General features: G+C 38.4%; 1 protein-coding gene across 6 annotated transcripts in view; it reads left to right on the plus strand.

Moving 5' to 3' along the window:
- ANKRD17 (ankyrin repeat domain 17) overlaps positions 1-13,574 on the plus strand; it is a 128,964-nt gene that overhangs the window by 13,030 nt on the left and 102,360 nt on the right. For 2 of the 6 annotated variants that reach the window (XM_039542733.1, XM_039542728.1), the window contains exon 1: positions 8,242-8,402. The exons of 1 other annotated variant lie outside the window; for it this stretch is intronic. In XM_039542733.1, the coding sequence (XP_039398667.1) occupies positions 8,349-8,402 (54 nt within the window). In that variant the 5' untranslated portion in view covers positions 8,242-8,348. Of the gene's footprint in view, positions 1-2,224; positions 2,270-8,241; positions 8,403-13,574 lie in introns of those variants that run through there. 3 more of the 6 variants (XM_039542729.1, XM_039542727.1, XM_039542734.1) reach the window with 3 other exon arrangements.

Below are 13,574 nucleotides of genomic sequence, written 5' to 3' on the forward strand. Positions count from 1 at the left end.
AAATGTCTACTTTTTGAACAAGTTATTGAATAATTTTACTTCAGATTCTAAAATGTTTGAAAAATCTGCAGGCCATAAGATTATGAAGTCTGCCTTTAGAATCAGAGTTTATGAACCATGTGTATACTGTTGTGGAAAAGTCTGTCTGTCTGAATCTGCAGATCTCTCACTGCTACTGTTATGGGATAAGTGTTAGCTCCTCTCGTTCATCTGAGCTTGGTGTCTCTGAAGACTACTGATATTTAAATTGCAGTTCTCGTAAGTGATTAAGAAGATGCCATTTTTATATAAGCAACAGATCTGTGTTTTAGAATCCTTTCTACTTCTCTCTGACAAAAATAAATCTTACAGGTTTTATTCTTGTTCTTCAGAGCCAACACAGCGAGGTCTGTTCCTGTTTATGCAGCATCATGGGAATTGTTTAGAATTCCAGTTATTTACAGCAATAAAAACAATGGGGATTCACAGATTCCACTTTAGGGACAATTTTGCTTCCTGGTTTTAAGTGTTGACAATTTAAATAAAGTTGATTTTAGCAGAAACATCACTATAATGTGCTTATCCATCATGGAATATTGAGACACATATGGGGTATGGTGCAGTGGGGTAGTTGTGGACAATGAAGTGTTTATGGTGGCCCTGCCACAAAACATTTATTTCTGCCCCATCCACAAAGAATGGAGTAATAGGAGAGGCTATGTATCCTTTCTCTGATGTCTAAAGCCTCCCATGCTTTCCTGGGTTCCAAAAGCTGCAGCTGTCAAAATGTCCTGGTTTTCCTGTAACGTCTACAGTGTAGTCTTGTATATTAGTACAAAAACTTGTGGTCTATTGACAGACACATTTGGAGCAATGTAAATTGAATCGACTATCAAACTATACAGTGTATTATGTACTTACTTTCATATTTAGTTCAGTTAAAAATATTACCTAAATAAGCCTCAGTTTCCTGTTTTCTGTGATGAAAGGTCACAAAGTCTTTTAGAATAGCAGCGCCCAGAAGTCCAAAGCTGGATTGGATCGCCATTGTGCTGTATGCTGCACAAGTATGTCGGTCTTGCCACAAATATTGGGTCCAGGGTGCTCCAGAATATGTGGATTTTGATCAGAATTGGGTCTTCCCTTCTGTGCTCACAAAAGGAACTGGTGATACTGGGATGCAGCTTGCAGGGGCTTGAAGGGAGAGAAGCAAACAAGCTAACATTGAAGAACCAGAGATCCAATTCCTCTACACTGGGGACTGAATGTGTAAAATATTGTTTGTAAAGTGGCCACGGCTGTGGTAGCCTCAAGAAAGATATGGAGGTTTTCTGACAGATTGCAGTTTATCCCTTGCATGCATCCCAGGAGGAGTGGGCATCTCTGTCCCTCTCTGACTTCATTGTTCTTATCCATTTAAAATGTTACTAGGTGAGGGACTACTGAAAGAGCTGGATGGGGCTAAGAGGTGGTGAGGAAGGTCCCTATTGCATAGCATAATTTTAACAAACTGTATGACAGTGACTTTGACTAGCATTCAATATTGCTAATACTATAAGAGGGATTCAATTTTATGCATTTGGGTTTTGCACAAAGGAGTTGTATCAAGTTGCTTTATAGCAAAACACATTTTTATAAGATGCTTGAATGTTCTCCTAAACCAATGGATATTGTGTGATAACAGACTTGTTATAGTTCTACTGAAATACTGTGCGTTTAAAGCCGCCCTAAAATATTTTGCAGTAAAACTTGTTTGTGGAAAATGGAACTTGATGTGTTTCAAGTTTCATGATTATTTTACTTAATGATGTGATAAAGTAAAGCTATATGGAAGGAAGTGAAAGATGGCATATGGTCCAGTTTTGTTTTTGTTTTTTGTTTTTTTGGTTTTTTTTAAATAAGGATACTAGTCTATAGAATATTGGCATGGACTACAGTTGCAGTCTGTGTGACTTTGAAATGAGCAGTTTTAGCAAAACCCTTGCACTTAGTGTATTTGTGGTATTAGTATAAATTTGACTTAACCATTAAAATCTACGCCCCATGTCCCCACCACTTGAATTTTGTAGATTGTCTATCACATACATGTGCAGGGGAATATTTATGTAAAGTCTGCATTCTGCAGAGCACTAAAGGTGATCTGCACGTTGTTACAGAATTCCTGTTTTTCTCCTTTTACAGGGATATTACTATCCGTGATCTTTCAAGGGATGACTCCAGACTCTCAAATCTATGCCTTGTTTCCCCTGTGCCTGGGAAAATGATAGTCTTTTGCAAGGAAGCCTGGTCTGTAAGGACAGATAATAATATAGGGCTGGTGTGTTTTACAGGGAATACTGTGTAAAATTGAAAACGTTACTCATGGTTTCCCTAATAATGTAATTCACTTTTTTCCTACTTCATGAAAATTTGCACAGTGTATTTGGATAGCATGTGCCTGATTTTTCAGCAGAAGCTGTTTATGTTGCCCATCTTGGAGTGAGGTTTAGGTGTTCATCAGTTCTACTTAAGGTGTCCAGGAGACCATGCAGGCAGAAGCCCATTCTGGAATCTTTGAAAAAAGAAGTATGCCAAGTTGGTTGCTCTGGCTTTCCACTTAAGGCACTATCTTGGATCTGATCTCCAGGATGCGTACATTAAAGAAACCTAAATGCCAGAGGCAGCTGGCAGTCTCAAAAGTCTTGACTTAAGCTCAGTATTCCTCAATTACATCATGGAATTTTTACTATAATCATTGTGATGACAACAGCCTTCCAGAGGGAGGGATGGGCTGTTATACATAGACATCTGGTTATTTGAATAAACTACTGCAAAGCCAGCAGTTTACAGGCTCTTCCAAATTTCTAATTTATGTGGACTGATAGTGAGCTTTCTCTCCTTGTCACAATTCTACACACATGATGCAGTTTGGTTCATTTAATAGGAAGTGCTTGTGACCCAATAAAACAATTATTAACAGGAAAGAATTCCATAGAGAATAGCTTTTCCCTAGTGCTTCCAAAGGACAAACATAAACAGAGCTTGAATTATTTACCAAAAACCCTGTAGTGAAAACTACCTGTGTCCCCCAGACTGACAGCCATATCCCTTACGATTGAAAGGAATAAAGCAGTGGTGTACTGTTTTGTGTACTGTATTTTAATTTGACATTAATGAACTTCCTATTGTTTTTTGAATAGCAGAAAAGATGATAATTTAATATATTTGACAAATTCCACTAGTGTTAATCTAATTGCTGAATGTTTAACTAACTGAACAGCTGGCAGAACACAAAAGTGTTCATTGAATAAGTTATTTGATGAATAGCAGTAAAATGCCTCAAGTAATATAGTTGCAGAGTAGGAGTTGACCAGCCCTACTTCATTTATTTTTTCTACCTTTCCTTTCCCATTTTTACTCCACTATTTCTGCCTTACATGTCCCCAGTTTGTTTTTTTTTTTCACCGTTTCCCTTCTGCCCCCTCCAAACAAACCCTCTGCTTAACGTCTTTTCTAACTTAACCCACCAATCTCTTGCCCATTTATCTCTACACACCCATACATAGTTCTGGAAATTACCCAACGCCTATAAGGCAGAAGATAGATGTACTGGCTTTGAGATGGAGCTGTCCCACGCTATTCAGAGGCAGTGACCATGTAAGAAACCAAAAAACACTATTTCCAGCTGCTAGGTTTTCAGTAGGGTGCTATCTCTTGGATCTTATTTTGTGGACTCTTTTTTTATCTCTCATATCTGTTTCTAATATGATATGTCTATTTAAAGCTCCTCTCCCTACCCAACCCTCTCTGCCTCCTGGAAGAAAAAGATAATTCTTTCCCCCCACTGCTCCATTAAATAGCATCCTGACTTCTACAGACTAGAAAACCACTGCACATCTCATAATCTCCTAGCTGCTGCGATGGTATATATGTGTATGTGAGGTTTTATGCACTAATCAACTCTGCTTTCTGCCTGCTGTGTAGTGGGGAGGAATGTTGCAAATTCTTCCAGCTTTCATTTTTGAATTACCACACCACCAGTAATTTGATTCTTATCAGTTTCACTGCTGCTCACAGAGATCTGGAAAACAGCAGTGAAAACGGACTCAGGTCAGCTTCCAGTTTGCTGTAATGTGGTTGAAATCTGAGCAGCAGCGGAGGCCCTAGAGCTGTTCACAGACTTGAAGACAGCATCACATTGGTTTAATATTGCTTTTTATTCAGAAGTTATTCTTCATAGCCATGTGGGTGAGAAACTTTTATTTTAAATGAAAATTTAGATTCTGCATAGTGTGATGACCCTTGTGAAAATTTCCTGCTCTTCATAGGTGAGTGGATTTTTCAAGCCACTTCATGCAAACTCTTAAGATGTCAGTGACACAAGGGTAGTTAATAGTGCCATGACATCTGTGGATGAGAAGCCAGTAATGATAGTCTTCCTTTAGCATTGGTCGCCCAGTTTCCTGAGCAGCAGGAACACCAGTACCATTGTTTAATCTCTTTTACTGGTTGAAGGAAAGTTCTGGTTGGAGGGAATAGAACTGGTAGAACTAGAGTGGCTGCATATACTAGTAGATGCCAGCCTCACAACTGGAGATACCTGTGTATGCATTGTGCTGGTGTGATGATTCTGGAGGTAAGAAGAGATGCAGACTCTAATAAATACTAGCCAGAATCAAGGAACAAGATCAGGAAGCATCAGCACCACGAGGTCCAAGGTGAGGAACGTTTAAATGGGAGATACTCCTTGACTGAGTTCCAGGAGCAAAGAATTCTTCTGGAAACTGAAAGATTTCCACATCATAAAGAACGGAAAGTAATGCGTTAGCAAACATGGGATTCATCCACAGTAAGAGATCATGTATTCTAAACTCCTTTATCTTGTGGTAGTTGATGGGGGGATGTAGAACACTCAGTTGAGCAGAATAAGTTGTTCCCCACTCCCTACCTCCCCATACTGCACTCTTTGACAGCAGAAAACAGTCACAGCTCTGCTCTACACATAGATTCCCTAACAAAAGCCTTTTAGTTTTTAAGATCAGAAGGGACTGCTCAGATCATCTGGTCCAGGGTTCTCAAACTTCACTGCACTATGACCCCCTTCTGACAACACAAATTACTTCACGCCCCCCGGAGGGTGGACCTAAGGCTGAGCCCGCCCGAGCCCTACTGCCCCAGGTTGGGGGGAGGGGGCAAAGCCTGAGCCCCACCACTCTGGGCAGGGGGGCCAAAGCTGAAGCTCAAGGGCTTCAGCCACAAGTAGGTGGCCTGAACCCCGTAACCCAGGGCTGAAGCCCTATGGCTTTGGCTCCAGCCCTGGGCAGTGGTGCTCGGGCTTCAGCCCCGGGCCCCAGCCTAAGCCAGCCCTGGCAACCCCGTTCAGAGGGGGTCGTGACCCGCAGTTTGAGAACCTCTGATCTAGTCTAATCTCCTGCATAACACAGGTAATAAAATTTCACCTGCAATTCCTGTAACAGATGATTTTTTTTACTATATAAGTGAACGCTGTCAAGCCCCAATAACTTGTGATTGAACGAGAGCGTATTTTTTAGAAAGATCCAATCTCAATTTGAAAAGCCCAGTGATGGGAGAATTTACCACTTTCTGTGGTTAATTTGCTTTCTTCCAGTTAGAATATTTGTAACTTCATTTTCGAGTCATTAGGTTTTGTTAGACCAACTTAAAGATCCCTCTAAAATAAGAGCAGCTCCCTGTGAAGGTAGTTATAGATGTGATAGTCACCTCTTTTGATTAAACTATTGAGCTCATTGAGTCTCTCATTAAATGTTAGTGGGTTTTTTTCCAACTTCTAATAATTTTTGCATCTCTTTTCTGAACTATATCCAAATTTTCAACATGCTTTAAAAACTGTGGACATTGGAACTGAACATAGTGGGCTCACCAATACCCTATAAATAGGGCCCTACAAAATTCATGGTCCATTGTGGTCAATTTTCACGGCCATGTGATTTTAAAAGTCATAAATTTCATGATTTCAGCTACTTAAATCTGAAATTTCACTGTGTTGTAATTGTAGGGGTCCTGACCCAAAAAGGAGTTGTGGGGAGGTCAAAGTTTATTACTCTTTCTTCTGTGCTGCTGCTGGCGATGGTACTGCCTTCAGAGCTGGAGAGCGGTGGCTGCTGGCAGGGAGCCCAGCTCTAAAGGCAGAGCCGCTGCCAGTAGCAGCACAGAAGTAAGGATATCATAATATGGTGTTGCCACATTTACTTCTGTGATGCTGCCTGCAGAGCTGGGCCCTCAGTCAGCAGCCGCCACTCTCCTGCTGCCCAACTCTGAAGGCAGCTCAGAAGTAACCATGACCCCCCTACAATAACCTTATGACCCCCCCCCCTCCGCAACACCCTTTTGGTTCAGGACCCTAAATTTGAGAAATGCTGGTCTCCCCCAGGAAATCTGTATAGTACAGGGTAAAAGCGCACACACAAAAAAAAAAAACAGATTTCACGGGGCGGACGACCAGATTTCAGAGTCTGTGACTAGTTTTTCATGGCTGTGAATTTGGTAGGGCCTTACATATACAGAGGAGAGGTAATGTTACCTTGATCCACAGTTCTAAGAAAAATACAAAAAAGCACAGATTTTGTTCTAGAAATTCTACTTGATATTAATAACCTCAAAACAGTATGCAAATCACACAAACAACCTTAACACTGCCTCTGTAGCAACACCCTGAGAACAACCAGAAACTGAGTCAACCTCATATATCCATTACACAAATTCATTCTTTGAAGATGAATGGGATGCATGTAGCTATCTTTCTTAGAACTGGCTAAACTTGTTGGCCCAAGGATTATTTCAGTTCTGTAATGGGTCATGAGTGAATGAGCAGCTTAGTGGCAATAGTTCGGTCTGGTGTGTGGGAAACCAGGATACGCTTATTAGTCTTTTGCTAACGAAAAGAGCCAGACTAGCAGGCTCTAGCAGTCCCCAGGCAATGTTTTTTAGCAATCCCATCCACATCTTTCTACCTTATTCCTTGCTCTCTTTTTGTCCACCTCTTAGGTTTCCTAGTCTTAATTTTCCATGCTTCCATTTTCTTTTCTTCTCATTTAGACCTCATCATGGTCCTAGCTGTGCACACATGCTCTCACCTCCGCTCTCACCCACCACATTGGTTCTCAAGGTGTAGTTGCTCCAACTGTGGGGAGAGGATTTAGACCACCTGGAGACCCCAGCAGGTGCCACTGCAGTGGCTAGGCTTGGTATTTAGAGACTAATTTCTCCAGGAGGGCCTGGTACAATGGCTGAGAGAATGGTCTGAAAGCCCTACTGGGGACTATACAGGTGTTGGGGTGGCATGGAAAGCTGGGGGGTCCCATGCGAATCCATCTGAAATAGGCCGTGCAGTCTCTGCACTGGCTAAGAAACAGCAATTCCTAAAGCATCCAAAAGCACATTGCTGTGCAATAGCCCAGCATGGCAACATCGTGAGGTAGAGCTGTTGGGGAGCAAGCAATGTGTTCATTTCAGCTTAGTTAAAGGGGGCAGCTTATTGTCTTGTTGTTGCTCAACATCTCTGCTGGATCAGTGTCTAGTGTTGAGACTACAGAAAACTTTATTCCGTTTTTAGAAGAAAGTGTTTATAGGTTTAGATCTGAGAATTTTTAGCAGGAGAAACTTGCAAGCAGCCCCATCTCTTGGGAATTTTGTAAGGAGAGAAGAAGCTGATCTATAGGAAAAAAATGCAGAATTCTGAGCCATGCTTGGGAAATGAATTTAAAAATGCTGTTCGGACAAAAACAAGAATGAAACTCAGTCTATTGAATTTTAGCTCAGAAGTGTTCCTGCAAAGGTCAGAAGGTAGGAAGACTTTAAACTCTTAATTCATTGAATATGAATCAGGGTGATTGCTTGTTCCATACTTTACTGAAGGATTCATTCTAATTTTACTATGTTGGGATTGCCTGAGCCTGGCATTAATGTCTCAGTAAGCGCTGCACTGATACAGCATCTGTTCTACTCTATAAACTTTTGCTCCAGATAAATTTCTGTGCCACAAAACTGCCACCCCTTAGATTTAGTGAATTTAGGAAAGCTGACGGGTTGGATTTCCTCTATAAAGACGTTGAATGCATCTGAAACATAAATGCTTTCAAGATAGCGTTGTAAAATAAGGTGGCTTGCTTACTTCCTTTGATTAGGTTATTTATCTGAAGGGTACTTCCAGAAGAGGGCTGCTATGACTTTAAACAGCATATTCAGGCACCCCTGCTCAGTTGGTAGGTGCTTGGTTTGCAAGCAGTAAAGCCTCTTTCAGGCATGTAATAGAACATTCCATTTCCTGTTCCCTTGCTGACACAGAGGAGTGTTCCTGCTGGCAGTGATCTAATCATAGTGCAGTAAGAAACATGGCAGTTTGATAAAACATGGTGGAGACAGAGGCTGAGATGGAAGCATATGTTCTAGAAGACATTCTTGAGGTAGGAGCTGATTTCCAAATTGCAATGAAATTGAAAGCCAGAAGAAAGAAATCTATCTACAAGAATATGCTTATGAATTACTCAGTTGAGGGAGGAGGGGAGGAGCAGTTAGGCATTTAAGCAAGGCACACAGTCCTTGTTCTGTGAGATGTGCTGCTCAGATGGCTACTAAATTAGCTGAATTAGCATGTCATTTGTTTGATTATAAATTGTGAGTCGGGGGTGCGTGGTAGAGAGGAATAAAAAAACCTCAGACTTCATAAAACGCCTGCGTGCTTGTGACCTTTAGATTAACTCATTAAAAGGTGGGGTCTGCAAAGCAGCTTGCAAAGGCTTTAGTATCCTATGTCTTACACAATTAATTTACATAAACTGCTTATATATTGCTGGTTAAAGAAACTGCTTGTTTTGTTTGTATCTATTATAAATTAGTAAATGATGAGAGTTGCTAAATTGCTATATATACTTTGGTCCAGATTGGAAATAGTTATCTGGCTAAATACAACACTTTTGTTTTGTTTTTAAAGAGAATCAGGATATTTATAAATCCTGAAATGCTAAATGTTGGTGATTTCCTTGTCAGAGCATGAAAATATATAATTTGGTATTTTACTGTTTTAAAGGATCACAATTGTTAATATGATTCATTCTTCCTTTGTGTATCTCTAAAGAGAAACTATATTTATGTTTTCTGTCTGTCACTGAGTAAATGTTTATCAGTTGAATTTTATGCAGTCTAAAGATGAAGGGAAGAAATAACCATTTCTGGTTTAATTGGTCTAGGTTAGACTACGATATTGAGTTATTGCAGATTTTTTAAATACCAGTTAGATTTCCAGATCTGTTTTGTAAGCTAACAACTCCAAGGAAGGCCAAGGATGTGATTGATTATTTTCTCTTTAACATGTGCGGTACTGGTGTTGAGAATTCTCAATTACTATCATACCACTGTGGGAGGGGTTGGGGGAAAGAGGGAGGAGAGAGGCCCCTGCGCATTATAAGGTGCTGCATGATCAATGAGCATTTTCTGGAGCCCTTGTGTGTGCTTGGAGCTGACATTGCAGTAAGATTCTTATAGCTTCTAGCTGTTCTGCAGAATGAAAACTGATTGTGCTGTTTATTCTTTTATTTCATCATTATTTCAATCCACCCTTGAATTGAATATGCAATAGAGATACTTAATTTCTACTACTGCTTTCTCTCTCCACCTTTGAAAATATTTGTGGCCTCGTTCTATTTGACTTCCTTTATAAAGATTCTATTTCATTAAGTAAATAACTCCCTTTTCTAGCTGTATCTCCAAAATGCTAATTCAGTCTTTCTAGCAATACCCATGTGTTAGCTTTTCACTGCTCCTATATTTGTTTTTACGTTTAGATTAAGCCTGATGTTTTAAGCGATATATTCCTTGGTAATTTGTAGAATATGAAAGTGAGTAGGAATAATAGTTCATATTAATCTTTTTTGTTTCCGTAATTCCAGTTTTGCAAGCAAAAATGCATTAGAAAAGCCTTTATCCTTACTCTGGATATTTTCAAAAGTTCAATATGCTCAAGAGTTCTATCAATAATGTACATTTTCTAAATAGGTGGACCTTTGGGTGATCATTTTTGGCTTAAAAGGTTTTCAATTTATATTCATGAAAACATTTGGTATCAATGTTAAACTAGTTCTGGAAATTATAATGAGATGTGTGTATAGTCTGGCAACAATGGAGTTAACATCTCCATAATAATTTTAATGAATTATAAATTCAAATGAAAAGATATCTGGACTCATGCATTCCCTGGACAACTGATTGAAAGGGGTTAACTTCTTTTTCCTAATACGTATAAAATAGTTTTGCTTAAAATGTGTCATTTGCTTTCTTTGTTAGAGGTAGAGGAGATGAATGTGTGAACTATAATGTACCAGATCAAACGCATTGTTTTCTCCTTCTCCATAATTAAGCTAAATATTTAAGTGCCTATGTATCATGTGAACCAAAGAGGAATATATATCCATATGCATTAAAGATTAAGTGTATTACTGAGAGGTATTTAAATAAAAATCAAAACTGTTGTATCCATAGAGTAAAATGTTGTAATTATACACATATATTAGATGAGTGTATCAAGTTATTTACTGTCCATAAATTCATTGTGCCCCTCTTTTTTGGTAATGAAACAAATCCTGTTGATATACCTTGACCCAGTTTCTTATTGACTTTTAATCAGCTTTGGCGAGCTTAAATAATAACGCTTCAAAGTTACTGTGTTTGTCCAGAATTACTTGTGCATAGATACTTTTAAACTTTATACTGAGTTTGTAATAGTTCATTTGGAAATGCTGTGTCAGTATGAAATGCATTTACAGTAAATTTTTTTAATTTTAAGTATCTTTTTCTGGTGCTTGTTCTCTACTCAAGTTCAACAAACTAAAAATCATTCACTCATTAATGAACCTCATTGTATTATTTCAGGAATTAGATTGGCTATGCATAATCTTTTTTTATATCTTTTTATTTGAATTATAAAATGGTACTACAATTTTTTAAAGACTGATTTTAGTTCTAGAAGAAATTGGAATTTTTTATATTTAATCGTTTTCTTTAGTAAGCAAATATGTGGCTCTATGTCTTTGAGGGTATATAATTTCAGTTCTGTAGGAGAACTGATTTCTACCTCTGTACTAATAAAATGTGTTTTATGTAAGAATTTGTTATTGAAGCTTTCCTATTTTTAAAGCATCATTTACTGCAGGAGAAACCTGAAATTTCACTTGTTTCATATTTGCTCCCACATGATACGGAGTTGAAAAATTCAAAGATCCTACTAGGTTTGGGTGAATAACAGTCCTGGGGTGTAAGTTTGCCTGACATAAATTTAGTGCTATCCCATTGAAGTCATTGAGATTACATGGAGATAAATCAGGGCAGAATTTGCGCATTGGTCTACATGTAAAATGTCTAAGGATCCATACTTTGTGAAATTTCAGTCCCATGATAAATATGCTGCTTTGTCAAACTCTTAATATTAATTATTAAGGATGATGGGAATTTTCAGATTTGGCATATTTTAAAACATGAATCTATTGCTTGTTTTTCATAATTTATTACTAGGACTGTCGATTAATAGCGATTAACTAAAAAAAATTGATTGTGATTAATCACTGTTTTAATCGCACTGTTAATAGAATACCAATTGAAATTTATTAAATTTTGGACGTTTTTCTACATTTTCATATATATAGTATTCTGTATTGTAATTGAATTCAAAGTGTATATTTTAATTACAAATATTTGCACTGTAAAAATGATAAAAGAAATAGTATTTTTCAATACTACAAGTACTGTAGTGCAATCTGTCGTGAAAGTGCAACTTGCAAAGTAGATTTTTTTTGTTACATAACTGCACTCAAAAGCGAAAAAATGTAAAACTGTAGAGCCTACGAGTCCACTCAGTCCTACTTCTTGTTTAGCCAATCACTAAGACGAACGAGTTTGTTCACATTCACAGGAGATAATGCTGCCCTCTTCTTATTTACAATGTCACCAGAAAGTGAGAACAGGCATTTGCATGGCACGTTTGTAGCTGGTATTGCAAGGTATTTACATGCCAGATATGCTAAGCATTCGTATGCCACTTCATGCTTCGGACATCATTCCAGAGGACATGCTTCCATGCTGATGATGCTCATTTAAAAAAAAAGTGTTAATTAAATTTGTGACTGAACTCCCTGGGGGAGAATAGTATGTCTCCTGCTCTGTTTTACCCCCATTCTGCCAAATATTTCATGTTGTAGCAGTGTTGCATGATGACCCAGCACATGTTCTTCATTTTAAGAACACTTTCACAGCAGATTTGCCAAACGCAAAGAAGGTACCAATGTGAGATTTCTAAAGATTGCTACAGCACTGGACCTAAGGTTTAAGAATCTGAAGTGCCTTTCAAAATCTGAGAGGGACGAGGTGTGGCGCATGCTTTCAGAAGTCTTAAAAGAGCAACGCTCTAATATGGAAACTATAGAACCCGAACCACCAAAAAAGAAAATGAACCTTCTGACTCAGATAATGCAAATGAACATGCGTCAGTCTGCTGTGCTTTGGATGGTTATCGAGCAGAACGCTTCATTAGCATGGACGCATGTCCTCTGGAATGGTGGTTGAAGCATGAAGAGACATTGAATCCTTAGCGCATCTGGCATGTAAATAGCTTGCGACGCCGGCTAAAACAGTGCCATGAGAACACCTGATCTCAATTTCAGGTGACATTGTAAGCAAGAAGCGGGTAGCATTATTTCCTGCAAATATAAACAAACTTGTTTGTCTGAGCGATTGGCTGAACAAGAAGTACGACTGAGTGGATTCGTAGGCTCTACAGTTTTACATTGTTTTATTTTTTAATGCAGTTTTTTGTACATAATTCTACATTTGTAATTTCAACTTCCATAATACAGATTGCAATATAGTATTTGTATTGGGGGAATTGAAAAATACTATTTTTTTTACAATGCAGATACTTGTAATCAATAAAATATAAAGTGAGCACTGTACACTTCGTATTCTGTGTTTTAATTGAAATCAATATATTTGAAAATGTGGGAAACATCCAGAGTATTTAAGGAAATGGTATTCTATTGTTTAACAGTGTGATTAAGCACGATTAATTTTCTTAATCGCTTGACAGCCCTACTTACTTCTAATGAGCACTTGAAAGTTTGTGTTTAAATGCAGATACTGCAGTAGCCTTTGTGGCACTTATTTTTGGCAATAAACTGGTGTTAGAATCAGGGTAAGTGCCTCACAGCAGCATTGAGTGGGTTGTTTGGGGGATTGGGGAGGGCATCATTTTTTTTTATCCTAAACCACCTAGGTCATGATAGTAAATGAAATACTGACCAAGTAAATCTTAGTATGCATTTCAAGCCTTGTTCCACTGTGAAATGTCCCCTTGTATATATTGATTAAAGACTCTTGTGGTATGTGAAGTCTGTTCCTTGTTTTTTGTGCTTTTGTCTGCTCATTTCTCTAAATTGTTTATGGGGAAGGTTGTTTCAAATAGAATCCTGATTAACATTTTTTTTCCTCCTGTGGTTTAATGAAGCTCTTGTAACCAGTCATTACTTCTGCTTCTGAATCATTTGTAGTTTTAGACAGGGATTTAAATTTCAGCTGCAGTAGTTTGGATATGC

This window comes from Mauremys reevesii, linkage group 5 (assembly GCF_016161935.1).
Source record: "Mauremys reevesii isolate NIE-2019 linkage group 5, ASM1616193v1, whole genome shotgun sequence".
Taxonomy (NCBI): domain Eukaryota; kingdom Metazoa; phylum Chordata; order Testudines; family Geoemydidae; genus Mauremys; species Mauremys reevesii.